A 26,399-nucleotide genomic window follows, 5' to 3' on the forward strand; every position below is an offset into this window, starting at 1 on the left:
TTTTGTTTTGTTTTGTTTTAGGTACGCACATTTTGACGGCGAGTGGGTTGCTCGCCAACTAGAGATTCATCCAAATGGTGCGCTTCTTTTAATTGCTGGGTATAATGATATGGATATTTGTGAGTTGAGCTTAAGTGAAACGCGTTTAATGGAAAGACCAGGCGCCGAAATTACGTGCGACGAGTTTAATGATGTTTGGGTGCATTATGGCGGGAAATTGGATCAAGATTTCAAAGGCAAACAACGAAAATAATTATTTATAACTCTTTTTTTTTTTTTTTTTTTTTTGTACATTCAATTTTATTTATGTATTTATTAATTTATTTTATCAATATTTATTAGTTCAATAATTTATTTGAATTTAAAATCTGTTTCTAATTATTTGATTATATTATTGTTTGTGTTTGTCTATAATTATTAACGATTAAACATCAACTTAATTGATCAACTTTTTTCTTTCGAAATTGATGAGTTATAAAATTTGATGAACTTTTGATTTTACTTTGTATCGAATGTCCGCGAATTTATATTTTGTTCATTCTCCATGCTTTCATTACTTCGCGAGATTCTCCGTCATCTTTTGCGTATTTTGTTTCAATGTAGTTCATATCCGATTCGCGTGTTATTTCGTATTGCTCTTCAAGAGGCTTTCCCAAAATACTTCTTGAACGTATGAATTTGTTAGCTTCGTCTAAATATCAAAGTTTTTATTAGCATAAATAACAGAAAAGAATTTTGAAAATTAAAACTTTCTGCGCGCGAGATAGTGTGTAATATTTTTTGTAAAAAAACTTACTAGATTGCAGTCCTATTTCAAGCAGCGCTTGTAAGCGGAACTCTTTTATTGGAGGCGAAGTTGTTTTAGTTTTTTTGGGCTTTTCAGATTGAGGTTTCGGTTTTAATTGTGTGGTTTTCCGAGTTTCGCTTGTTTTATTTCTTTCGAGTTTTATGAATTTTGAACTGAAGGATAAAGTTTTCAACTGTGTTTGTAGAGATTTTGGTTCTGGAGTCAAGCGAGTATTTGACGCTGTCAGGTTAGCTGATAAGAAACAGTGCGGTAAAATTAGAACATATCCAATTAAAACCTAATAAAAAGAATTACCATACAACTAAAAAAAAAGTTAAACCAAATATTCTAAGTATATATATATATATATATATATATATATATATATATATATATATATATATATATATATATATATATATATATATATATATATATACATAATATACGAGTTTATATTATATTATTGGAAATTTTAAATAATTATTTATTTAAATAATTAATTGCTCTATTATGGCCACAAGCATCATAAAATACTTTACTGAGAGCTGGATTGAGCTGAGAGAAAAAGAAAACTAACTATCTAACAAAAAAATTTTACAAATTTTCTTTGATATTAATAGTGTACTGTGATTTGAATAAAATATATGTAAACTTCATATATTTTGGTTTAATTTTAACAACTTATTTACTGTTTAATGGAACTGTATTAACTACGCTTTAAGAGTCATAACTCTCCTTTTTAATTACCTAGTTTGTTTTTTCCAACCAATATATACTATATTTTTCCAAACAATATATGATGGTAGACTGATGTTTGCCCTTGCTTAAATTTTTTAGATTTTAATTCTATTAAGAAGCCCGTGAAGCTTATGAACTTGCTTTTTTTAATCTACGTTAACTTTTTTCTTTATAAACAAAAGCCCGAGTATAAATACCTGTTGCGCACAAATAGTACCCTTTTTGAGCCTTCATGCAAAACTAAGCTTGTGCAATTTAAAATTACTTATCGTGCACCTCATATCTGGAATAAGTTTTTATTACTTAATCAAAATATTATTAACCTTGAAAACTTAAATGGCTTTAAAAAACTATTAAAAAGAGTATTTTAAAGTATAAGAATTTACTTACTGATTTTTTTCTAAATTTGTTCACTGCTAGCTTCTTATATAAACTCTTATTTTTTAATATACTTTAATATATATTTTAAACATTGCGTTAGCAATAAACGTGGTAATATTAAGAAAAAGTAACGATACATGTTTGTATAATTGTTATCTTACACTTTAATACAATTATAATGTAACAATTTAACGTAAAAATTTTGTAAATATTTTAATTTTTCTATACGTATATATATATATATATATATATATATATATATATATATATATATATATATATATATATATATATATATATATATATATATATGTATGTATGACAATGTAAAGCGGTTCTTGATGATAAGACCTTTTGGTCTTCTGCAAGTTTCCCGCGTTCTTCTTACAGATTTTTTTTTTTTTTTTTAATATTTATATGTATATTCAATCTTAACGAATCTTTATTATGTAATCACGAAAATGTATACTATGGAACAAAAAATACATAACAAAAAAAAAAAAAAAAAAACTACAGAAGCATGCAGCATGAGTAATCTCCATTAAATTGCAGATATGACATTTTTCTTTTCTATAAATTTTTCGTTAAAAATGTTTACAATTTTCGTATTTTTAAAATATACAAATGGCGAGGGGAAGAAGAAAACAAAATGGTTTTATCACCAACTCCCTAAAAATCCGTAAACAATATAGAAATATATTTTTTTATATATATAACCATATAAAATTATTGAAACAGTCTCGGATATGCTTATGCAAAAAGCTCAAAAAGAGGATCAAAAGTATGATTAAGCTTAAACATATTTCTAATGAGATATAAAATATATAATATATATATATTTTTTATATTTTATTAGAATATATAGATATATAAATCAAAGATATAAACTTCGTTTTCGTTCTCGCCGGGACCAATAAATGTGTCATCTGGACGAAGTTCATTGATATCTTCATTTATAGCATCATCCACTTCAAACGGTTGAAAATCATTGTCATTTCCTTTGGGTTGATCACTGGCGGGATCATTTATGGATGGCAGGGGCACATTGTAATTATCATGGTCCTTCATTTTAATAAGTAAATCATCCGAGCTATCAGTGATTAAGCACACAGTCATCGTCCAACATTTCCTTTTATATGCTTAGAAGAGCCTAAAGTTTTCCACGTTTCCCCTGCCCAATTTGTGAAATCAAAATTTATCTCTCTTTTGCAATGTAGGGTATTTCATTACTGAACTATTTATCTGATTATCTGTATCCAACTATTTTCGATGTTCAATGGCAATGAACCTTTTGAGAGTGGCAGCGTATCCTGCGTCAACTGGTTGCTAAAGATCAAAGACACTTGGTAGACTGTACCAAAAGGAGTCTTTTAGCATCAGCCACAGCATCTTTAAAATCTTCCTGCATGTGTCCCTTTAAATGTCCAGCAAAAGAATAAACTTATCAAGTTTTTGTTCTTTGATTAACGGAAGAAATTTTTTATCACACCAGCACTTATAAACGTTTTGGTCTTGCCAAGCATTTGCTTGGAAATAAACATGAATATCTTTTTGCCATGCTAACTTTTTGTCTTTTTAAATACGTTTTCCTTGACCTCTAAAAAAGATAGCTAGCTTTGGTTATTTTTCTTCTGATTGAAACATAATTTAAAGGGAACATTGCCTTTTTTCCAATCCTGAGCCCGGTTGTGAGATCCATATATTATGTGTTGCACCTTGACCTTTAGGAACATATTTGTACGTTTTTTTACCATGGACAACAAAGGGGAGTAAACCCTTTCTTCTGGTTGGTAGTGTCCCCATTTGCTGTCATAGCTTGGATTTTGTGAACCTGTTCTAATAACTTTTCACTGTAAGTCACATACCATTTCAGTAATAATGGTTCCATTTCTTTCTTATTTTCCTTTGTTTTGATATCATTTTTAACTCTTTTTTTTTAATTGCATTATTAAATGATGTTTTATTTCCACTTTCGGATCAGTATCTAGTTGTATTTTTCTAGCTTCACTTTAAAGCCAGGAAAAGTTAATAATGTGTCCTTTCGATCTTGCTTGTAAAAACTCCTCGTTAAAGCTTATAGTTCATATAGTTCTAGATATTTTGTGAAAAGTCTTCTTTTTAGAAAAAATTTGCGATAGGAGGGTGCAGCATTTTTAAGGATAGATTTTTTTAAGTCATCTCGTTCGGTGTAACACAAAGTCATCTGGCTTTGAGTTACACCAAACGTGCATAAATTTAACATGAAAAGCTTGTCCTTGTTGGCTTTTGAATGATTTTTACAATGTATGCATTTAACAACAGTTTCAACAGCTTTCAACGGTAATTGGATTGCAACCTCTTCTCCTCTATGCATTTCCTTTTTAGTGAAACCAAATGCTGCCAGTGTAAGCTTCTTTTTTTTTTTTTTTTTTTTTCAGGCAATATTATTACTATTTTCTACAGTATTTGAATAAAAAAGTTTGAGAGAGAGGTGATACATTTCAAAGCGCTTATTTCCGAAGTATTTCAATAAGGGGTCGTCTGTAACGTACATATGCTTTTATCTCTAGCCCACCCCCATACCCCGCATTTTGGTATACGCTTTTGAGAACCCTCCACCTCCCTAAAAGTACCTATGCTTTTAACCTACCTACCCTTAATTTTACGATATTTTTTTTTATGTAGTGTCTCTTTACTTTTATAAAGGACCCTCTGCCCCCATCTCATATACGCCATTTGGAGACCTCCTCTCCTACGTTATCATCCAAGAGTACGTACTTTATGGACGATCCCTAAACATTTTTTTTTTTAATTTACGTTTTTAAGTTTTAAATAGGAGTTTATGTTTTGCTATGTAATGATATCATGAATTCATTATACCATTGTGTTGCGGAACATAAACCTGTATGAATTTTTCTTTTATTGATTTAAATGGTTTAAATTTAAAAAAAAAAACATATTAAAAATTTTAATCAATATATTTTTTAACCATTTAAATGGTTTACCAAGGTTCAATAATATGCTTATCTATACTTATTTTATTAACAAAATCTGAGCTTATGTATCAGGGCCGACAAAGCCAATATAAAAAGCAAACAAACAGAAAAAATATTCAAAATTATATAAAACAGTTTTCAATTACTACGATTAAGAATACAGGATTAAGAAATATAATATAAAAGATTAAAAAATTAAGAAAAAAAGAACCGATTTTTTTATCTTTGCAAATTAAATGAAAATATACTTTACAATATTTTAATGAACAGTAATTAAATATAGCTCTAGAAGAAGTCCTTTATGTTTTGATTAATTAAAATTTTTTCTTTTAGTCTTGATTTAAAATTATTTGTTTGCAAGCGTTTTGATTTCGTACTAGTTACTACATTTACTTAATAATTTTGTTTTGACAGATTGTTGAAACTAATATTTGTGGTCGTCCATAAATTACGTCACGCTTTAAGGGGAGGAATAGACGATTTTGTGACAATTTGTTACGAGGGGGAGGGGGTCTCAATTTTGTGAGGCAACTTTTTTTTTTTAGTTTTAACTCTAGAGAAGACCTTTTTTTAATTAAAAAAGTATCTGACTAAGCCAAAACCTCCAACTGGTGTATCACGCCTAAATCTAACTTAGGGATCGTCCATAAATTACGTAACGCAAACTTTTACAATAAACAAAACAAAAAAGATCAAAAGTTTTCCCTCGCACAGTCTTAATTTAAATTAAAATTCAAAATAGCCCATAAAGTTTAATGAAAATCGCTGCATAAAAGGGGCTGTCCATTAATTACGTCAGCAATTTTTTTGGAACTTTAATTACCCCCCTTCCTCCCCCTTATCAATGACTTGTCAAACTTCCAGAGACCCACTAAAAAGTTATGTCAACATTCAATTACCCTCCTCCCCTTCCCCCCCCCCCCCGCCTCCTCCAAAAAAAAAAAAAAACAAGCTGAATGGAAAAAAAATAATAATATTTTGAATAGACTAATTTACAAGTAAAACAAAAAAAGAGATAAAAAGTAAACTATTTAGAGAACCATTTAAAAATTACAAATGCTTGTTTATAACTACTAAAACTTACTCCGAACAAAAAAATAAATATTAAAGGGTGTTCACAAAAATGTATACACATAACACGTTTAAATTATTAACATATTTCAAATTAATTCAACACTTCAATTTGCCAATCCTTCTTTCTTTGACTTTAGACCTAATTCAGTTTCACAGTAAAAGCCAATTATTTCTAATAAAAGTTTAGTATAACGAAAAATCCATTTAACAAATTGTATAAACCAGGGGTCAGCAACCTATTAAGACAGAAGAGCCAAAAGTTTAAATTTACAAAGTTTTAGTTTGATGTGCAAACAAAATAGATTTATGTAAGCATATGGTCTACATTACATTATTTAAACGTTTATACCATTGGTCGGTAACCTGCAAACCTCGTGTGGTTTTTTCGATGTCAAGATACACCTCTTTAGCTCCGTGCACAAATTTTAATATAATATTGAAATAAAGATGTTAATAATACTTTAAAAACAGAATTTTTAAAGAGCTACCAATATCTGCATTTCAAATCTTTTTTCAAATCATCTATCAAATCTTTATTTTAATATTATATTAATATTTGTGCATGGAGTTAACGAGCCGCATCAACCGCAGGTTGTCCACACTTGGTATTAACGTTTAAATAATATAGTGTAGACCAAGTACTTGCATAAATTTGTTGTTCTTTCACATCAGACTAAAACTTTGTAAATTGCAACTTTTGGCTTTTTTGTTTGCATAGCAGACTTTGAAAGAATCCCGTCTGTGCTCATTTAGTTCTGTACGTGTCGGGTCTTTTTAAAATACAACGCGGTTTTTAAAAAGTAGGAATATATATAGTTTTATTAAAGTACTGAAGGTTTGGCGAGTATGTAACACAGGACTGCAAACGCTGCCTAATTTTTTTTTTAAGTAACTAAATTTATTTAAAAAAGTAGCATTGTTGACGTCAACTTGTCTTTACCTCCCTCCCCCTTGTCAACAAGTGCCAAAAAAATTCAGACCCCCTTCCCCCTATTTTGGAACATGGAACCATTAGTTCACTAGCCTGAAGCGCAATGCACTCGGCCACGCTTACGTTGCATAATAAAAAGAAATTATATTCATTAAATAATACTTCTCCATGTATGATATATTATTATGTATTATATATTTTATATAACAATTTGCATGTATCATATATCGGAAGAATAGGTTTTTAAAATTGATATCATGATTAGGATAGCAATGTTAATTTATACAACTTCAGACAGAACTTTTGGGATGAAAAAAAAAGATCAAACAGACTATAAAGTACTAATTAATTAACTCAAAGAAGCTCAGAAAATTACAGACATTATTATATTTAAAATTGTTTTGTATATTATGTCACGCAATTTTTGACATCTAAAAATGTCAAAAACTGCGTGACATAATTTATGGACGATTCTTCTTTTTTTAATTTTTGCGAAAAGAGAAAGCCATTCGATTGCTGAGATTACTGTTCGGGTGGTAGTATAGAAAAAAAATTAAACTGAATAAGCTCGAAAAGGGACTTTCCGGAATAATATCGAAACAGTGAATAAATCCGAAATTGTAAAAAAGAGTAATTGTATTCAAAATCTGAAAAGCAGAATAAGATCGAAATAAGATCGAAGTAAGATCGAAATAAGATCGAAATAAGATCGAAATAAGATCGAAATAAGATTGAAATAAGATCAAAATAAGATCGAAATAAAATCAAAATAAGATCGAAATAGCTCAGAAGGTAACAAGTTCAAAAAGAGACTTTTCGGATTAATATCGAAATAGAGAATAGATTTAAAAAAATTTTTTTAATTGATAGACTACCTCCAAAAGCAAACTCTCAGTCGATGTAGCAGCACTCTATGCATATTCTACCTATTTGTCAGTTGATGTAGCAACACTCCATGTTCTACTTTGCAGTTGATGTAGCAACACTCCATGTTCTACTTTGCAGTTGATGTAGCAACACTCCTTGCATGTTCTACTTCTTTGCTAGTTTTTCGATAGTATCCCTAAACTCAAATTATTTCGTATAGACATTTTTGACATTATTCTTTCCAAATGAATTTCGATTTTATTTTATTTTTTTTTCGAATTAATTCCTTAAAATTAATTTTGATGTTAATCCCAAAAACACGCTTCGATCAAAATAATTTCTATATTATTCCGTTCTCTTTCGATCAATTTTTTTTCGCTACTATTCTGCTTTCCCTAATGTTCGTTAACTTTACAAGTTTAAAAACGCTGGTGGCGTAATCCAGCAAAAATTATATTTATATATATATATATATATATATATATATATATATATATATATATATATATATATATATATATTTATATATATACATATATATATATATATATATATATATATATATATATATATATATATATATATATATATATATATATATATATATATATTAAGATTTATTATGATTTATTAAGAATCCTTTTCTCTACAAGAAAATATAAATTTCATTTTGAAATATTTATTTAGACAATGGCTTTTTAAGTTAAGCGTGTTAATTAACCATAGAATTATGTGAATAATATAAATAAAGCAACTAAATAGTTAACACAAATATTTCATTTTATTTAGTATTTAAATATTTATTTCATTTTCATTCCAAAAAACTGTTCTTTACTTGTACTTTTACTTTGCTTTTTACTATTTTTTAATGAAAGCTACCTGGTTACCAGTAACCAGGTAACCAGGTTTCCATCGAAGTTTAAAACATGAAGTGTGTGTGTGTGTAAAGAATGCTAAACATAAATGAAGCTATATAATGATAAGTTGCCGGATTTTATTTGGGTAATTGTTCGTCGGTGTTACTTAATGTTTGTTTTTTTGTTTGCCATTATTTGAAAATCTTTTGATTGACAGAGATATAGTTATTGTTTTTTTTTGTTTTTTAAGCTAATAATATGGGTGATTCATAATTATATAAGGACAAAATGCGTAATTAAACTTTATTAATAAGAGTGAAATAACGTGTTTTCAATTAAACAGAAAATCCTTTTCTTCATAAATTTTTACTGTAACTAGTAAACTCAATTCTAAAAATCAATTTTTACTGGAACTATTAAACTCAATTCTGAAAAAACGATCCACGAATTTTTATTAACCTAAAAACGATCGTCTTCAGCTGACTTTTTACTAAAAAACTACAACTTGAACGATGAATATTTTTAAACGGATATAACTATATATAAACTTTTTTATCCACTTAATAAAAAACAAAAAATTGTTTCTTAAAAGAACTCTTTATCAACAATGCAATAATAAAAAGAAAAAAAGTTAAAAAATCTTTCGAGTTGCTTAATGCATTTGTATTTTATATAATGCTTAAAAAATACTAAAGTCTATTTGACATTGAATTTGTTATTGATTTATTTATATATTACGTAATTTTTTTTATCGGAAAGCGCTCTATTTACAAAACTTAAAACTCTTTATTAGACACCTCACAGCTCTTGCAATAAACCTTATGAAGGGACTTAGAGTGTGTTTCGCACACTCTTACTCCTTACGTAAATATATGAAAACTTTGGATAAATATTAACTCAATTTTCTAAATGTAAAGAAAATATTTGACAGCAAGCATATTAATATCTGTATTGCTTAAATATCAAAAATGTATAAACAATAAGCGTAAATCAAATGCCAAATTAATTATATATAATTTATTTTGAACCTAAAAATAGCTTAACCTAATTTTGACTTTTTCTACTAAATTAACTCATTCTGCAAATTAATTTCTGCATTTAAAACAAAAATCAAATAAATTAAATACCTTGATGAAAGAAAACATCTTTATCTATTTCTGTTTTTATTTTTATTTTTTGTTATTGTTGTTTTTGTTGCCGTTGTTTTATTAAACTTTATTAAGTTGCTTTTTACAAATTTATAAATATCTTCATTGTAACTTTACGCATTCACTTTTCTACTTGTTAATTCTAGCATCGTAGTTGTTTTATAATAATCTTAATCGCTTCATGTTTTCGATTTATAATCAGATTGTATCGCTAAATTTGTAATAATAAAAAAAATGAAAAAAAAAGTTATTGTAAAAATTTAGCCTTAATTAATTGCCTAAAAAACGATGTTACGTTTAAGGCCGAACTCGGCCTTCAGGGTTTTTTGTCCTTTTTTGACCTTTAGAACTTTGTCCAGATTTTAAAAACTTACTTTCCAAAACCTACAGGACAAATACTTTTATGTTCAAAAGGTTTTATATGAGTGCCACGACACTAGAAATTACCTTTGGCTGCATATACTTGGTGCCTAAAATAAAAATTTTTAGAACGTTTTTAAATAATTTAAAAATATTGTTAAAAGTTTAAGCTTGGTTTAAATGACGTCACAAGGTTTTTGAATACACATTACGTCAGCCATTTCTGTTATTTCAGTTACACTAGAATAAAAAAATTAGTTTCATCAATACTTGGTGTAGTAAAGGCGATTTACAAATTATCGAATTCATTTATTCGTAATTAGCATGATTTTATTAGCGTATTATATCCAAACAAGAGCTTTAAATGTTATATTTTTTTTTGCTTCAGGTTTTTTAACATTTAAAGAGACTTTCCTCTTTTTTTTATATAACTTTTTTTATATAATTTTCAAAAACTTTTTACTACCCCTAATAGTGAATCTAAAGAACACCATTTTGGAGTATTTAGATCACTTTCGCTCATCGGCGTTAATATGAATTTAGTTAAAACCTTTTAAAAAGTGCCTTACCCACTATAGATCCTAGTTCTAATCGGTTTCGACCTATATTAACTACATATAGTTGTCAAAATACAATATTTCTATCAATTTTTACAAAAAGTACTACAATTCCGACCAAGAAAGAGCATATAATTAAGAAAAATTGCAAATAAACGATCAGAGCGGATCATATCATTAAACTATGATGTTCATTTCACCTAAAAAGCGTATGTATTTAAAATCTTATTCAAATTTGGACAAGAAATCGTCATTTTAAGAAGATTTTCTTTAATAAAATTTTTTTTATCATTGGTAGTGTAATTTATTTTTTTCTTTTTTAATTTAAATTTCTGCTTGCCAATAATGTGCTAACATTCTAGATCTGTTTCATTCACACTATAAACATGTACAACTTGCACGTCTGGTACAGAATACCTTGAGTGGGGATACCTGTAGTGGATACCTGTTGCAGTTACTTGTAGTGGATACCTTTTATGGATTCCTGTAGTGGATACCTATAGTGGATATCTGTAATGGCAACACCACTCGACAATCAAACCATTTGTCAATCTCTGTCTCTTCAAAATCAGCATCTACTTATGATGACGACAACGAAAAAATGCGTTATTTCATTCAAAGTCTCAATGCACTCCTTAATTTTTTTTAACTTTTCAGAGTTGATTAGCTAGAGACGTGTCTATGAATCTACTCCGTCGGAATTACAATCTGTTTGCGTCAATGCGGTTGATTTCAATACTTCTTCTGTACTATTGCTTTGGTCGTGCGTAGTGTCGGCGTTTGACTGCCAAAATCCGACGTTTCCTTGACTGTTTGACTTGACGACGAAACGAACAAATTCTCCTCTGTTTGACTCTCTGTCGAATTGAACAAACTCTCTTCGGTTTGATTACTCGAATCTTTTTTCCTAAAGAAAACTTCATGAGTGTCACAAATTCTATACCGTTTACTTTAACGACAACCTCCTCATAAAAGACTCTAAAACAAATTTTTTTCTTTTCTTTTTAGCGCTCGACTTGTCCTTCTAATGACAATTTTTTTTACAACACTAAAAAAAATTTTTCGAAAAACTTTTATTAGAGTCTAACGCAAATACACCTGCATTGTAAAAAAAAGCTTATCGGTCGTTTTTTGTTATTTCTTTAAGCTTTGTTTTTAGCACGCTAAGCGTCAGTTTTTTTTCATTGTTTGACATTGAACAACCGCATAAACACTTGTCACATCTGGGCGAATAATTTTTTTTCAATTTTTAACGCGCCAAGCAATTGCGCATAAACACTTTTAATAAATTCGCTAAAATCTAAACAAATCCATATCAATATCCATAGCAGGCACCCGTACAGGTATCCATGCCTAACAGCTATCAATCCTAGGTATCGTAACAGGTATTATAACATCATCCATACCCCTGTTATCTGTACTAGGCATCCACACCAGGTATCCGTACCGGGTATTCATAACAGGTATCCAAACCACCTGCTGCTGCTGGTTCACTAGAAGTATCCATTACAGGTACCCACTACATGTATCCACTACAGGTATCCATTACAGGTATCCATTACAGGTAACCACATTAGAATTAGTAGTAAAAGTTTCAATTGTCGCCGTTAAAATTTTGTTTTTCAATAGAAGAGAATTTTTTGATTTTGATAAACTACTTATAGTCTGTTGAAGTTTTTTTTTGGGAGATGTATTAATTTTTTCTTTTTTTTTTTTTTGTTCAAACTGTAATGATTTATAAAAAAAAAGTTTATTTTCATTTTTTTTAGCTGTTTTGATTTCTTCTCGAATGTATTTACCATATTCATGAAGTTCTAAGAATTTATTTTGCCTTGACTAGTAGGGTGTGTCGATTTTCGATTTTTTTAAGAAAAAAGTTGGAGAGTTACTAAAAGTTGCAGATGGAGAATCCAAATACAGTTTTAAAATTTGAATTAAAATAATTTTTGCTTAGGTAATTTGACTTTTTATATTTCAGTAAAATTTTGACCTGATTTTCTCAAAAAAAACCCTGGTTTTTACTTAAACATTCATTGGAACTGATTACTTAAACAATCAGTTGGGATATAAATGTTGATTAAAACTAATTTTAGATATGAATATATTTTCTTTAAGAACTTGAATCAAAATTAGACTTTGAATTTAAATTTGAATTTAATATGCATATTAATTTAAAACTGAAATTAGATTGAAATTAATTTATAAATATTAAAATATTTTTCAACGTATTTTAAATACATTTTGGCTTAACATCGTAATAATTTTATTGGTATTGATGTTAGAAATACAGCGAGATACTAAATTAAAACCGAATTGCTTCAATAAATATTATAAATTTAATACAAAAACATTGTATTAAATTTATAATAAAGTGTCAAACTTTCGAGGTCGTGTTTACCATTATTTTTAGGCATTAACTTTCTACTCGCCTCTTGAGTTCGTACAAATCCTTCTCTTTTTTCATGAGCGTACACTCTACTTGAAGCTTCAGTAACTTGCTTTATGCAATGTTCAACAGATTGTCCATGACATGGCTAAATTGGCACTTGCATAGGATTCGATAGAAATTCGTTATTTTCAGAAATTTTTAGAGAGGTAGTTAAGACTGATATCAGGTCTACCAATTTTTTAGCATTAATGTTCAGAATAGGAGTTTTTCTTGGTCTAGGAAAAGAATCAACTTTTTGTAGATCTTCATTTCTAGTACCTCAAGTATCTTTTATTTTATTAATAGCTACACTTCTATCCTCTTCAGAATTAGAACACAACAATGTTTGCAGTATACACTCACTGAAACAAAACCAAGCCGATCTTTGAATAGAGGATGATACTATTTTAATGACATCTTCTTTATGAAGTTTGAGTTGTTGCAGCTGGTAAAGTATATGTTTAGGACCTTCAATCCAAGAATGTTCAACTTTGATCTTAAACCAGCAATAAAAGTAAACACTCGCAATGTACTCGGTGATAGACCTTAAATTTTCTAAATCTTTACCTTGAATTCCATGTTTAAAGATCCATATTCTACATATTCTGTTAGTAGTAGTTAACCATCTTGAATGTAGACCGAGTTTGTAATAACAGACCGAAACAGACCGAGTTTGTAATAAATGAAATTTTGGTGGTAAATTACCACTCTAATGGCACAAACAACTTTATAACCATAAACTTGATCTGCAGACAAGTCATTTATTGTTTTATCTTTGAGAGAAATAAGTGGATTACCAATTTTAATAGCTTCAAATACTGGATTCATGTCTAGATCTGATACCAGATCAAGCATGGACCCAATAACATCAGACCATTTATTATTAGATTTTATTTGACTATCCAGATTGGTTATAAGATGCCTTAGTAGCAACTCATTTGTATGGAGTTGACATATAAGCCAAACAAGTTTTTTTTCCTAATTTTATTTCTATATGTTTGATGACTCCACCCTCCCAACCGGTGTTTACATTTGTAGAGTCTCCACCAACAGCCAGTAAAGACTTGTCAATACCTCTCTTAGTCAACTAATCAACAATTTTATTTGCTATAATCTTTGCATGTTTAATACTATTTGTTGCTTTCTCAGGAGTAAAGTGAAATATATATATATATATATATATATATATATATATATATATATATATATATATATATATATATATATATATATGAAGTTGCATTCTTTGCTCCATTAAAAAAAGCATGGAGAAGTATACTTCTGGATTGGAAACTTATTTCTTGTGGTAAAAAATTTGCAACGTTACCAAAAGCAGATTTCTCTAAATTGCTGAATGATTTAATGACATCCATCCAAAGTTGCTGAATGGTTTAATGACATCCAATGAATGTTCGAGAAAAAATTTAACAAGTGGATTTAGAGTTAGTGCCATTTAATCCTAATGCTGTGTATATCAAATTACCAAGTGAAAACGTCTCGAGTCCTTTTAAAGCTTTAGACCAGAGCCTTTTAGACATATTAGGTAAGAAAAAAAATGAAGGTGGTGATAAGAAAGATGTTACACAAAGTAAAAATAAGAATAAGAAAAGTATATCCAAAAAAAAAACTTAAAATTGAACCAGGAAAATCTATTTCTGTAGAATACGATAGTGAAACAGAAACAGCATCTAAAGGTGAATCAGTCTCTATTGAATTTAATAATACTGAAGAGATGCCTAAATTTATTTAAAAAAACAGTGTTTATGTTACAAATTGTTTGTTTATTCTTTAGTACTCTCTTATTTTTTGCTTTTTCTGATATTTAATAAAAAAATTAGTAAGTTTTTTTAATCATTAGGTTAAAAAATAATTTTAAAAAATTAAATTATTTTAGCTAATATGTTTCTTTAATACTGTATATATTTATTTTTATTGTCCCTTTTTTAATTTCTTGACATATTATAGGTACCCTTTTTAAAATAAATGCCAACTGTAAGTTTAAATTACATTAAATGCGGTTAATAACGCTAAAAAAACAATTTACTGACAAAGTTACCCCATTACCGGGTAACATTGACCACCTCATTATTTCCATAAAACCTTGGATTTGGTGAATACAATGAATACATTATTTTACTAATTCAATGACATTAGTAATGCACAACTTTCAACATCAAAGTAGTTTTAGGAAAATGTTCATTTTTTTCAAAAAGTTATCTTCTTTATCAAAATTAGTACAAAGTTTACGGTATTAGAATTAAGAAAGTTATTTCTGTTTAATATTTATTTTGTTTTTCTTTTAATATAAACTAATTAGAAACAATTAAGCGTAAACAATTAGACAATAGAGTGTTTGAATAAACAAGTTACTTTTTTTTTTAAAATAACAAAAAAAAGTGTTCAATGTTTCTTGAAACCGCACCTTACAAAATCTAATTTTGTAACGCGAAATCTGTTTTGAAAACGCGAACAACTAAACATTTAATTTTTTTTATGTAATCCAAGACGAGTAGTTGATGGATTTGTCTTTGAGTACGCGATTCGGCGCGTTACACTATGAAAAAGTTATAAGGAAGTTTGATAAGACTTTGAAAAATGTTGAGTGGTATTCTTCACGACTTAAGTTGCGGATCGCAACAAACATACTGTAAAGCCAATAAACACAATGCATAAAAAGTTATGTCAAAAGCTTTTGAAGTTTTCAAGCGAAATGCAAAGGAATATAGCTCATTTAAGCGAGTTTAGCTCGAGTAAGTTTTTAAGCGAGTTGAAGCGAGTATAAGCGAGTTAAGCGAGTATAAGCGAGTTTAAGCGAGTATAAGCGAGTTTAAGCGAGTATAAGCGAGTTTAAGCGAGTATAAGCGAGTTTAAGCGAGTATAAGCGAGTTTAAGCGAGTATAAGCGAGTTTAAGCGAATATAAGCAAATTTAAGCGAGTATAGCTCATTTTCTTGCTTTTCTACAAAAAATTTCATTTTACTAGTTACTAGATTTTAACTGTTAAAATAACAAAGTTTATTTCAGTTTAAAAATTTTTTATTTCTTTATTAATATTTTTTGGTTATTTAACAGCACATAAAAAAAGTAATGAAGACTATTGAAAAATAATATTTTGAAATATAAAAGATTAAAAACTTTAGGTTAAACAAAAATATGCGCAACATTTCTGTTCAATTAGATTTTCAAGCTAAGCGCTTGAGACAAAACCGCTCTTTGAAACAGCCGTGCTTGGTATTAAATACTTAAGTAAATTGAATTTACTAAATCATAATTTATATTATATAATCATTATGTTTTAAAAAATAAACGTCAATAATTATACTTCTGATTTTGTCTTTTTTTTTTTTTTTAGTGTTCTTTTACTTATTTTCAATTGGACAATATTTTCAAACAATTCAATATTGCAAACAAAGAAGCTCAATATAGTTCAACTTTTATTTCCGCCGAAAAATCCTAACTTCCGCAAGCCATTTTTATTTTACATTGTTTGCGCATGCTCAAAAACTTTTTGGGGCAAATATTCCTAAGAAAATCTAGACAGACGCTTGCTTTAGGAATGGGCTTACAAGATGCTCTTTTACTCACTTTTGTATATATATGCTACCTTATTGAGGTAGCTTATTTAGAGAATATCTTGACGATGATTTCGAAGAATCGTATATTTGGTGATTGCTTTGTTTATAAAAACATTAGAAATGCGATAATAATAAAATAGTAATAAATATTAATGAAAAGAAAATAATAATAATAATAATTATTATTATTATTATTTGTTATTGTTAATATAATAACAACAATTAATAGCTATAATATAATAATAATAATGTTATTATTAAAAACTACAAATATAAATATAAAACGATGACTACATCACAAACAAAAATAAAGTTTATTAAAAGAACTTAAAAATTTTTTATATCAAATTTTTTATTTAAATAAAGAAACTTACTTTTATTCCAATACTTATCATGATTCGCCTCGTTCTTAATGAACGAAAAATGACTCAAAACCACAAATTCAAAAAAACTTCATTCACGAATTGCCTGATTGAAACTCTTAATATTTTCTCTCCATCGTATGCGTTTTGAATGCTTAATGTAAAAGCAAATATAATAGTGGATAAAAATTTGTTGTATATTTAATATAGAGTATACTATTAAAATGAAGAATGGAAACTTTTCACAAAAGTAAATTTTGATTAACGTTATTTAATCAGCTTTAGCCTTTTCTGCTTATTTGTGTGTTTCTAAGGAAACGCATAACTTTTATTTTAATATTGCAACCGGTAGAACGACATTACACACGCCAGAGGCAAGTGCTTTGCCAAACAAGACGTAAACGGAACCAAATTTTGTCCTGGCAAGTTAACGTTTTGACTTTAAAGTTTAAAATTTAAAGCATCAAATCTTAATGAGAAAACAACGAAAAAATTACTAAAAATAATAAAAAAATAAAACTTATTGCAGTTTTATTTTGGATTCTGATGTAATATTTAGAAAATTTCAACCATATCGAGTATATTTAAGGTAACAGATCGTATTAAAATAGAGTTGTTTAAATTGTTGTTGTTGAACATTAATTGTAATTAAACTTCATTTGTTATCAAATAGGGTTGAAATTTTCCAGAAATTTACCGGGAAATTTTGCTCAAAATTTTTGGAAATTTTCAAAAAATTTTTATTGCTATAAACTTATAGTTATTTTAAAGTTTTATAAAAAATTTTTTTGTTTCAAAAAAATGTATTTTGTTATCGTAGTATTTATGAATTTTTGAAATATTTTAACAAAAAGTATAAAATGATAAGGACCCTCAAACGAAAAATGCTCACCGTTTAGTCAAACTTTTATAGTCAAAAAATCAAATCAAATCAAATGTATTCTGATATAGATTTTACATTTCATGGAATATTTACATATAGTACAAATACTAATTTTAAGTTAACACCTTAATGAATAACTAAAAAAAAAAAACGTAAATAGTACAATAAAAGCGTAAACAGTAAAAAACCAAAAACCTTATGGAATAATAGTAAAGTAAGAAGTTTGATATGTTTAGGACAAATTTAATTTACTTTTATACATCTATCTAGAATATAGGATTTTTATATACCTAATTAAAATATAGCAATAAAAGAGAAGTAGATTATAGTAATATACAGTAACAACGTTATAAATAATATAGTAATGTAAGTATCAATAACAATAATAGGCAATAATAATAAAAACTCCAGTTATTGGTAATAATAGTCAAAATAATAATAATACTAACGATAATAGTATTAATAACAATAATAACAACAACAATAATAACAATACAAACAATAATAAAAATAATAATAAAAATAGCAATATTTATAATGATGAGAATTTAAAATAGAATAGTGATATAAAAATAGTATTAATTTGGGAAAAAGATAAGAAAGAGCAAGTATTATTAGTAATAATGCTGATGCATTGAAATGAAGAAAGTAGAAGACAAGAATTTAAAAGAAGATTAAGTATTATTATTCATAAACCACCATTGAAGCGAATAAAGTTAAAATGGATAATAGATAGTTAGCAATTGAGTTGCGTGGGAATTAGAAAGAATACTTGTTTAATAAAAAATTAAATAGACTGTTTTTGAATTTGGAAAATGTAGGGAGAGATTTTAACTGTGAGGGGAGAACATTCATGTGCATATGCTCTGATATTTAATAGATTCTTGACCATAATAAACAGTTCTATGTTTAGATAAAGATAATTTGAAACTTTTAGCTGATCGAAGTTGGTAACGAGTATTTTTTTTATAGTAAATCAGTAAATGGAGGAGGTAAGGTTTTATGTTGCTTTTTCCGAACAAACAAACAGTTGAAGTATTAAATAAGGTCTTTTAATTTAATTATCTTTGATTAGTTGTAGAGGATGTTAGGGTCAGAGTTAAAATGCTGAAAATAGATTATTTTTAGGGCTTTATTTTGGAGGTGAGATAATCTAAAAAATGTAGAGATTGGGTTTGTCCTAATCTAAGATGAGACTCAAAAACAACATGATATAGTTAAGGAGCGTTTCAAGATTAAGGTAATATCGAATTTTGGCCAACATACCGTTGGACCTGCTTAGCTTCAGTGCTAAGTCCTTTTTAAGTGATTTGATTATTATAAGCAGATTGGTATCATCAGCGAAGTGGTAAGAAAACTTCAGAGAGGTATTAAGATCATTAATAAAGAGAAAAAAAAGCAATGGTCCTTATACAGAGCCTTGTGGGACACCATTTGTTGATTTGATTAATTCAGATTCCACCCCATTAAAAGAAACAAATTGTGTTCTATTTTGAAGAAAAGAAGAAAACCATTGAAGTGTTGTGCCTCTGATATCGTAATACTCCAATGTTCTGATTAGAATGGAAAGATCAACTGTATCAAAGGCTTTCTGGGGATCAACAAAAACATGCAAATAGTTTATTGTCCAAAGCTAATTAATGTTGTAACTTTTTCAGTTATACCAATTAGTGCATGAGTTGTAAAACGATTGTTTCTAAACCCATACTGCTTTTTATCTGAGACACATGAATTTCTCCAGAAAGTTGGAGAGTCTATTGTGCATAGTTTTCTCAAATAGTTTGTTTATATTTAAGAGAAGAGAAATTAGGCGATAATTAAAGTAATCCAGTAAGAACCTTTTTTATGTATTGGTGTCACTTTAGCTATCTTAAGGAGATCTGGGAAAGTTCTATTTCTAAATGAGTTATTCATCATTATGGAAAGTGGCTTTGAGATTATGTTTGGAATAAACTTAAGAATAAATTTGGGAAGGCTGTTTGGACCTAGACTTTTTTTGTTTTGAAGTTTTATTGTGAGACTCGACACCTCAATTTCAGTCACTAGCTCAAAGAAAAAAGAACTTTCATTTGGATTTTTAGGAAAGTCTCTAAAATCATATTTAGGGATATTTATTTTGTTTATTAGATTCTCTTGGATAGTAGCAAAGTAATTGTTGAAAATATTAGCAATTGTGGTTGGATCAGAGATGACCTTATCATTTATTTTGAGGTTGAAAGAGTTATTGTATACAAAAAGTAGAATTTTTCCGAGTTAGCTTGTCTTTTTAACTTATGTATAACATATTCTTAGCCTTTACTTCTCTCAACTACGATGTAAAATATTCATAAATATTTTACATCGTAGGAATGTATAATCTCGATATCATTAGTTCATTATTATTATTGCTAACTATATTTTTAAATAGTTCAAATTTATCAAAAAAAAATTCTTTACTTTTTGCTTTTCATTAATTAATAACTTTAAATCAAGAAAAAATTGTAAAATACTGTAAATACTCAATCAAATCTTTATATATATAATATTACAGCTTTCAATTTGGTTTCCAAATAACCTCATTTTTAAAAAACCGCGGTTTCGGTTTTAATTTAAAAAAAAGCCGCGGTTCAACCGCGGTTTTCGATTTTTCTTGTTAAATAATAAAACTTATGTAAGTTTATCTTGCATTGTTTATTAAAAAAGTTATTTGAACAAAGTATTCTAACATTATATTTTATTTCGAAATAAAACTTACAACGACTTATTTTTATTGTAAATTTTTTTTAGAAAACTAAAGATTTTAACGATTCATCAGATAATCGTGATCTGATTTTTAAGCAGAAACTAGTGCAGCATCTGTTGAGGTGGGCTTTATAGAGAGTATTGCATTTTTCAAGATTTTCTGTTCTTTTGCCCGTTCGGTACAACAAAAACTCTTGCTTAAGTCATTTGAATTGATCGGTAGATTTTGGCAAGTGCGTAATGCTTTCTTTATTGAGAAGTGTATTTAATTCATCCTTAAGAGAAACAGGTGAACTTTCCGATGTTGTACATGGTGCTTCAGCTAGTAGTGGTTTCTCATCATTAGAAGTAAATTCAAAAAGCCTAAACGCAAGTTTTCAAGCAAAATTTAAAGCATTTTTTAATGGAACAGCTGAAGGATCTTTTAGGCACTTTAACAACAGCATAACAATTCCGTTAATTCTTTCATCGATGCCTTTTTTTAAATTTGAATGCAATAAAGATGCAATTTCTGTATTCATAGCAAATAGCATGAATTCAAGTCATAGCAAATAGCATGAATGTAGTCAATTTCTGTATTCATAGCAAGCATGAATTCAAGAACAGTATCTGCTGTCAATAACGTTGCATCTTCCCTGCTAAGGAATTCCTCTGCAAGTTTTGCTGGCTCTAAAGCGGCATGTAATGAAGCTAATAACTCCAAATCATCAAGAATATTTAATTCAGTAAATGTCTGGAATAAGCATTTCTTAGCTTTTAACAAAGACGCAGTCATTGAAAAAAGTGAATTCCAACGATGACGAACATCGAGATGCAGTTCGATTTCTTTACTAAATTTCCCAGTAACTTTCTTTGGAAAAATTTAATTACGAACTGATGATATTTTTATGAATTTCACTACTTTTTGTGCACTCATCAAAATTTCAGAGTAGTCAACATTAATCTGATTGTTTACTGATTCAAAACTAAAATTATCATCGTAAATTCCATGCTCATCCTCTTCTGAATCACTGTCCGTTTCCTTAGGAACTGGTACGTTTATGTCTTTATTTTTCTTGTATAACTTATCGCATAAACCAAGATGAATTGCATGATTAAAGCAAAACTGATCAACAATGTTCGTTAACTGTATGAGCTTCTTGTTGATTGCTGCACAATCTTGAGTAGAAACTACGACATCTCTTTCCATACAGACACTAAATGAATTCAAATGATCCTTAATGTTTTGTAACAAATTTTCAGCTGGACAGGAACCATGAATCCTAATGAGGCCAGTTTTACAGGTTTTCTAACATTCACTTTCGTGCAGGTTGACACCAATGTACCTTCTGTACCTCAAAGATGTGTATTCATAAATGCATTAGACTGAATTTATGTCCCATATCAATTTTTTCAATAATTTCTTGTTTCATCGCTTCCTTTTTATCAGAAAAATTTTAATGGGTTAAGTTCATCGCAGTTGTTGGACTTTTAGGAAGATGATTTTCTCTTTGTTGAATCGATGAGCGAATAAATTTGTTGCTTGTTATCGTGTTAATCGAAACACCTTGTTTGTAGCTGGATCAGCTACAATTTCTTTAAAGTTCTTTTTTTGTAAATAACTGTCATGGTTTTAATTTTTTTTGGGGGTGGTGGATTTGAGCTGCTGCTTGGTTTTCCAGTCGAATGGCTATTGACAGTAATTCCATGACGCAAAATATGATTCCGCAAAGTAGTTATGGATCCACCGGAGCGTGCTACAACAGAAACCCATCTATTACAGATACCTTCAACATCTCTTGAATTTGGAATTTTATGCCAGGCAGCAAATTTCCATACTGATGACATGGTTAATCTGGAAGATTTATTTTTTTAAATATTTTTTCATCAAATATATTATCAAAAAGTCAAATAATTGATAGAAACATTTTCGTAAATTATTTCTATTACAACCTATACGTTAATATTTTGTTAAACCAAAATCACTAAAAATATCCATATGTTTTTTTAAGGAATAAAAATATTTAATATAAAGAAAAGACATTCTATTTGAGTACTCGCATAATTTATATTCGAATTTATTTGCACGTTTTATTCAATATTTGAACTTTTTTTTGGAGTTCTTGAATAATTTTGAAAATGAAAAGACACGTTAAAATACAATCTAAATAATAAAATAAAAATTTAATTACTTACAAACTTGATTTTTCAATACTTTTCTATAATAAATAAACATTCAAAAGATACTATACAAAAAAAACGCCAAAACCGTTTTTGAAAACCGATGGTTTTCGTTTATTTGGGTTTTGACCAAAAACCGCGGTTTTCGGTTATCGGTTAAAACCGATTGGAAACCCTAGTTTTCAGTAAATTGCAGGCCAATTTAATAGATATTCACAAATTCCCCATCCCCTTTAGTGATAGGTAAAAATTATGTTGAGTCTTAAACAAAGCTTGCTACGGAATAAACATCAATATGTTTAGCAAATAACAGGATAAAACAGTTTTAGAAAATTTGAAAACAAATTACACAATGTAACCAAAAAATTTTTTTATCTTTTTATCGAAATTTTTTGATGTTTTTTATTTAATTTGAGTACGCTGAGTCTGAATATGACATTGGTTTTTTTATTGCATCAACCGTTTGATCATAAAACCAAAAATTCAATTAAACATATATTGAATATTAATCATATTGCATGAGATACAACTTTATTAATCATATTGCATGAGATACAAATTCTATTTTATTGCCAAGACCAGCCATCTGCTCATCATAGGGCAATATTTTGGTTGAAGCTAAAGCAATGGCTTTAGGATGCAGCAATTTCCTGTGGTCGTTTTATAATTAGTTTCATAGCGCCAATCTGAGCTGATTGTCTGGTGTCTGTAAAGCAAGATCTTCAGTCTAGTGCGAAAACATAAAGATCTTGATTTTTATTTATTTATTACAATAATCAATGAAACTTATACATAAAAAGTTTAATATTGATGAAAGAAAGCAACACCAGGCTTTTATATGCTGACGATTGACATTTCTGCAGCTAAAGTTGTCTCAAAAAGATATTTTTTAAAAGAGTTTACTGTAGGTAAATCAATTACATCATGCGCTGATACTATTTTGACGGTTTGCAACGAACTTTTTTAAAAAGTGCTAACTTTCTGGGTAACCTTTGATTTGTTGGCCATTTTTTAAAATTGTATGCTGAGTTTAGTGAGAAATTGTAAAGGCGCCTTTTTTTAAATTGGTTTTTAACGACCTTCTAATTTCTTCAACAGCGGTTCTCTGTGACAAATTCTGATGGTTATATTATAGTTTAAATAACTTTTTTCTTTAATAATTTGATAATGAAATTAATTATTTAAAACTTTAACTCTTTAGTAATATAAACAAATTAAGTTAATATGCGCATTACCAAGTAAATTTCATAATCTCACATATAAAAAAATCTTTTTATTTTTTTTATTAAAATCATGTTATGATTTTTTGTCTTTTGTAAAATTTCGTATAAAATCTCATTATAATTTTTTATAGTCTTTCGTCTTCTGGCGCCCTAATATCTTGGCGCCCCAGGCACGCATGGCCCTTTTGCCCTCCCTCTCGGTGGCCCTGGTTACAACATGTTAAATACATATATTACATAATTTTACTTTATGTTCTAATGTAATACTCTCTCAAAATTTCAAAAACACTAGAAGTGAACAGTTGAACGTAGTTTTTTTTTATGACGTTTGTCGTCATCGCGTATCAAACACCAGATGTAGTCACCCATTATAGCTGCATCCCATCTGCCCTGGTATCTTTTCACCATTGCATGGATATCCTGATGAAAACGTTCTCCATACTCTTCACTCACATCATCCAAATTTGGTCTGAAAAATTCCAAGTGTGAATGCAGGTAATGCAGCTTTATTGACATTCTGCATTTCATATCTGCGTACTGTACAACTAAGTTTTCCATTTTTTAGTCATCGCACTTATTGCTGACTAAAAAACTATAAACAGCATATCTAAACGTAATCCATGCTTCTTTTTCAACAGCAGACATTTTGTCCTCCAGTTCCTTACATGTCAACATAACTTTAATCTGCAGACCAACGAATACACCTGCTGAAATTTTTGCATCTGACACCTTTGGAAATATCTGCCGAATATTTTGGAACGCTGCACTAGTTGGGTTTGATGCTTTGACAAATTATTTGACATTACCTAGTTTAATGTGAAGGGGTGGTAGTAAGATCTTCTTAACTGGTATCAGGGATTGATTAATAACATTGTGCGAACCAGGCTGTAAATGCTCTCTCACTGGCCACTCACGTCTCGTGAGGTGCTGGTCTGTGGCCCTGCTATCCCATAAATAAAGAAAATATGAGTACTTTGTGTATCCTCCTTGTAGACCGAGAAGAAACGCTATCATCTTAAAGTCTCCACATACATCCCACTCGTAACTGTCGTAGTTAATTTTCTCAAGCAACAACTTCACGTTCTTTTTGTCTTCCTTTAGATAAACAGAATGAGCTACTAGAATTGAAGGAAATCGGTTTCCGTTATAGAGCTGTCAATGAATTCAGGATTGTGAATAATTCCAATGTCATCGAAAAGACCACAAATGTTATGAGTACTAAGTTATCAAGCTCTTCTTGGTTATAGAAATGAGGTGAATCATTCGGTTCCCTGAAATCACAGGCATCATGGAGTTCATCCGGTATGTCTACATCAGAATGACATGCAGCTACTTCTTCGGATTGAGGTGGGTTAGGAACAGGCAATTCATCACTGTGTGAAACTGGTCCAATAGAAGAGGGTATACTTGGATAAACTAGAGTCAGCATATCCTTTGGCTTTTTATACTTTGAAATGTCAATCATGCAGAAATAACAGTCGTCATGATGATACGTCGGCTTTCTCTATATTCTCGGAATCGCAAAGGGCATTGAATTTTGGATTCCACGCAGCCATTCTTCCAGAGTTGATCTTCAGCTGCCACAAGTGTAGTGTGGTGCCCAAGATTTTTCCTGATCTCCAATAGCCATGCCAAAATTAGCATGACATGCGTAAAGAACTTTGTACCACTGACAACCTTATATTTAGTTTGTGTTGGACTAATATAGTAACCACAAACATAACAGAATGAGTCAGGACAAAACTTGCAGGATCTACTAGACATAATCACCACTTCATATAACAGTTGTAATTAGTTAAACTGAAAATAAACAAAAGAATATAGTTAACCCATTCTCTCAGTATCATTTGTTAAAAAAATCCTACTCAATATGTGCTAATATTTATTAAAAAAATGCTTTACGTTGGTCTAAATTTATCTAGTAAAATCGTACCTGCCATTGATTTATTTAAACCCTATTTAAGTTTATCTAATAATAATTTATTATTTGACAGTGAAAAAAGATATTGAGAATGCTTTCTCAACTTTAAAAATAGATTGATCTCCGAGTTTTCATGGAACATCAGCTTATGTAGTTTCGAACAAAAAAAAGCATGTGCAAATCTTTTTTTTTATATTGTTAAACTTTCAATAAATGAAGGCATATTTCTTGATATATTAAAAGTAGCTAAAGTTTACCCAATTTATAAAGGCAATGATTGTTCCGATATCTCGAGTTATAGACCTATATCCGTACTATCCGTTTTCGCAAAAATATTTGAACGTGTTATCTATATTAGAATTTATATCCATTTTTCAAAAAACAAACTCTTTTACCTCAAGCAGTTTGGTTTCCAGAAAAATACTTCAACTGAGCATGCAATTATTGAG

The 26,399-nt window shown here is 28.8% G+C and overlaps 2 protein-coding genes across 3 annotated transcripts in view; one reads left to right on the top strand and one right to left on the bottom strand.

Annotated features, from left to right (window-relative positions):
• The window catches only part of LOC100212477 (unconventional myosin-VI), a 65,600-nt gene extending 65,156 nt beyond the window's left edge, over window positions 1-444 (top strand). The window contains exon 34 of the mRNA XM_065792530.1: window positions 22-444. Within this exon, the coding sequence (XP_065648602.1) occupies window positions 22-253 (232 nt within the window). The 3' untranslated portion in view covers window positions 254-444. The remainder of the gene's footprint in view (window positions 1-21) is intronic.
• On the bottom strand, window positions 299-17,210 carry LOC100206861 (uncharacterized). 2 transcript variants are annotated; one of them, XM_065792532.1, is made up of 3 exons: window positions 17,055-17,210; window positions 797-1,085; window positions 299-691 (listed from the first exon to the last, which is right to left on the bottom strand). In XM_065792532.1, the coding sequence occupies exons 1-3, from the start codon at window positions 17,073-17,075 to the stop codon at window positions 525-527; spliced, it is 477 nt and encodes a 158-aa protein (XP_065648604.1). In that variant the 5' UTR covers window positions 17,076-17,210; the 3' UTR covers window positions 299-524. The 2 variants fall into 2 exon arrangements, with proteins under 2 accessions (XP_065648604.1, XP_065648605.1); XM_065792533.1 differs by lacking the exon at window positions 17,055-17,210 and adding an exon at window positions 9,741-9,893.
• Window positions 17,211-26,399: the final 9,189 nt, after the last annotated feature.

Source organism: Hydra vulgaris, chromosome 03, assembly GCF_038396675.1.
Source record: "Hydra vulgaris chromosome 03, alternate assembly HydraT2T_AEP".
NCBI lineage: Eukaryota > Metazoa > Cnidaria > Hydrozoa > Anthoathecata > Hydridae > Hydra > Hydra vulgaris.

Coding starts and splice junctions, on each gene's coding strand:
- LOC100206861 (XM_065792532.1), bottom strand. CDS start 17,075: ATGATAAGTATTGGAATAAAA. Junction 1,086..17,054: donor TGATAAGTATTGGAATAAAA/GTAAGTTTCTTT, acceptor TCTTTTTATTAG/GTTTTAATTGGATATGTTCT. Junction 692..796: donor TGAAATAGGACTGCAATCTA/GTAAGTTTTTTT, acceptor TTTGATATTTAG/ACGAAGCTAACAAATTCATA.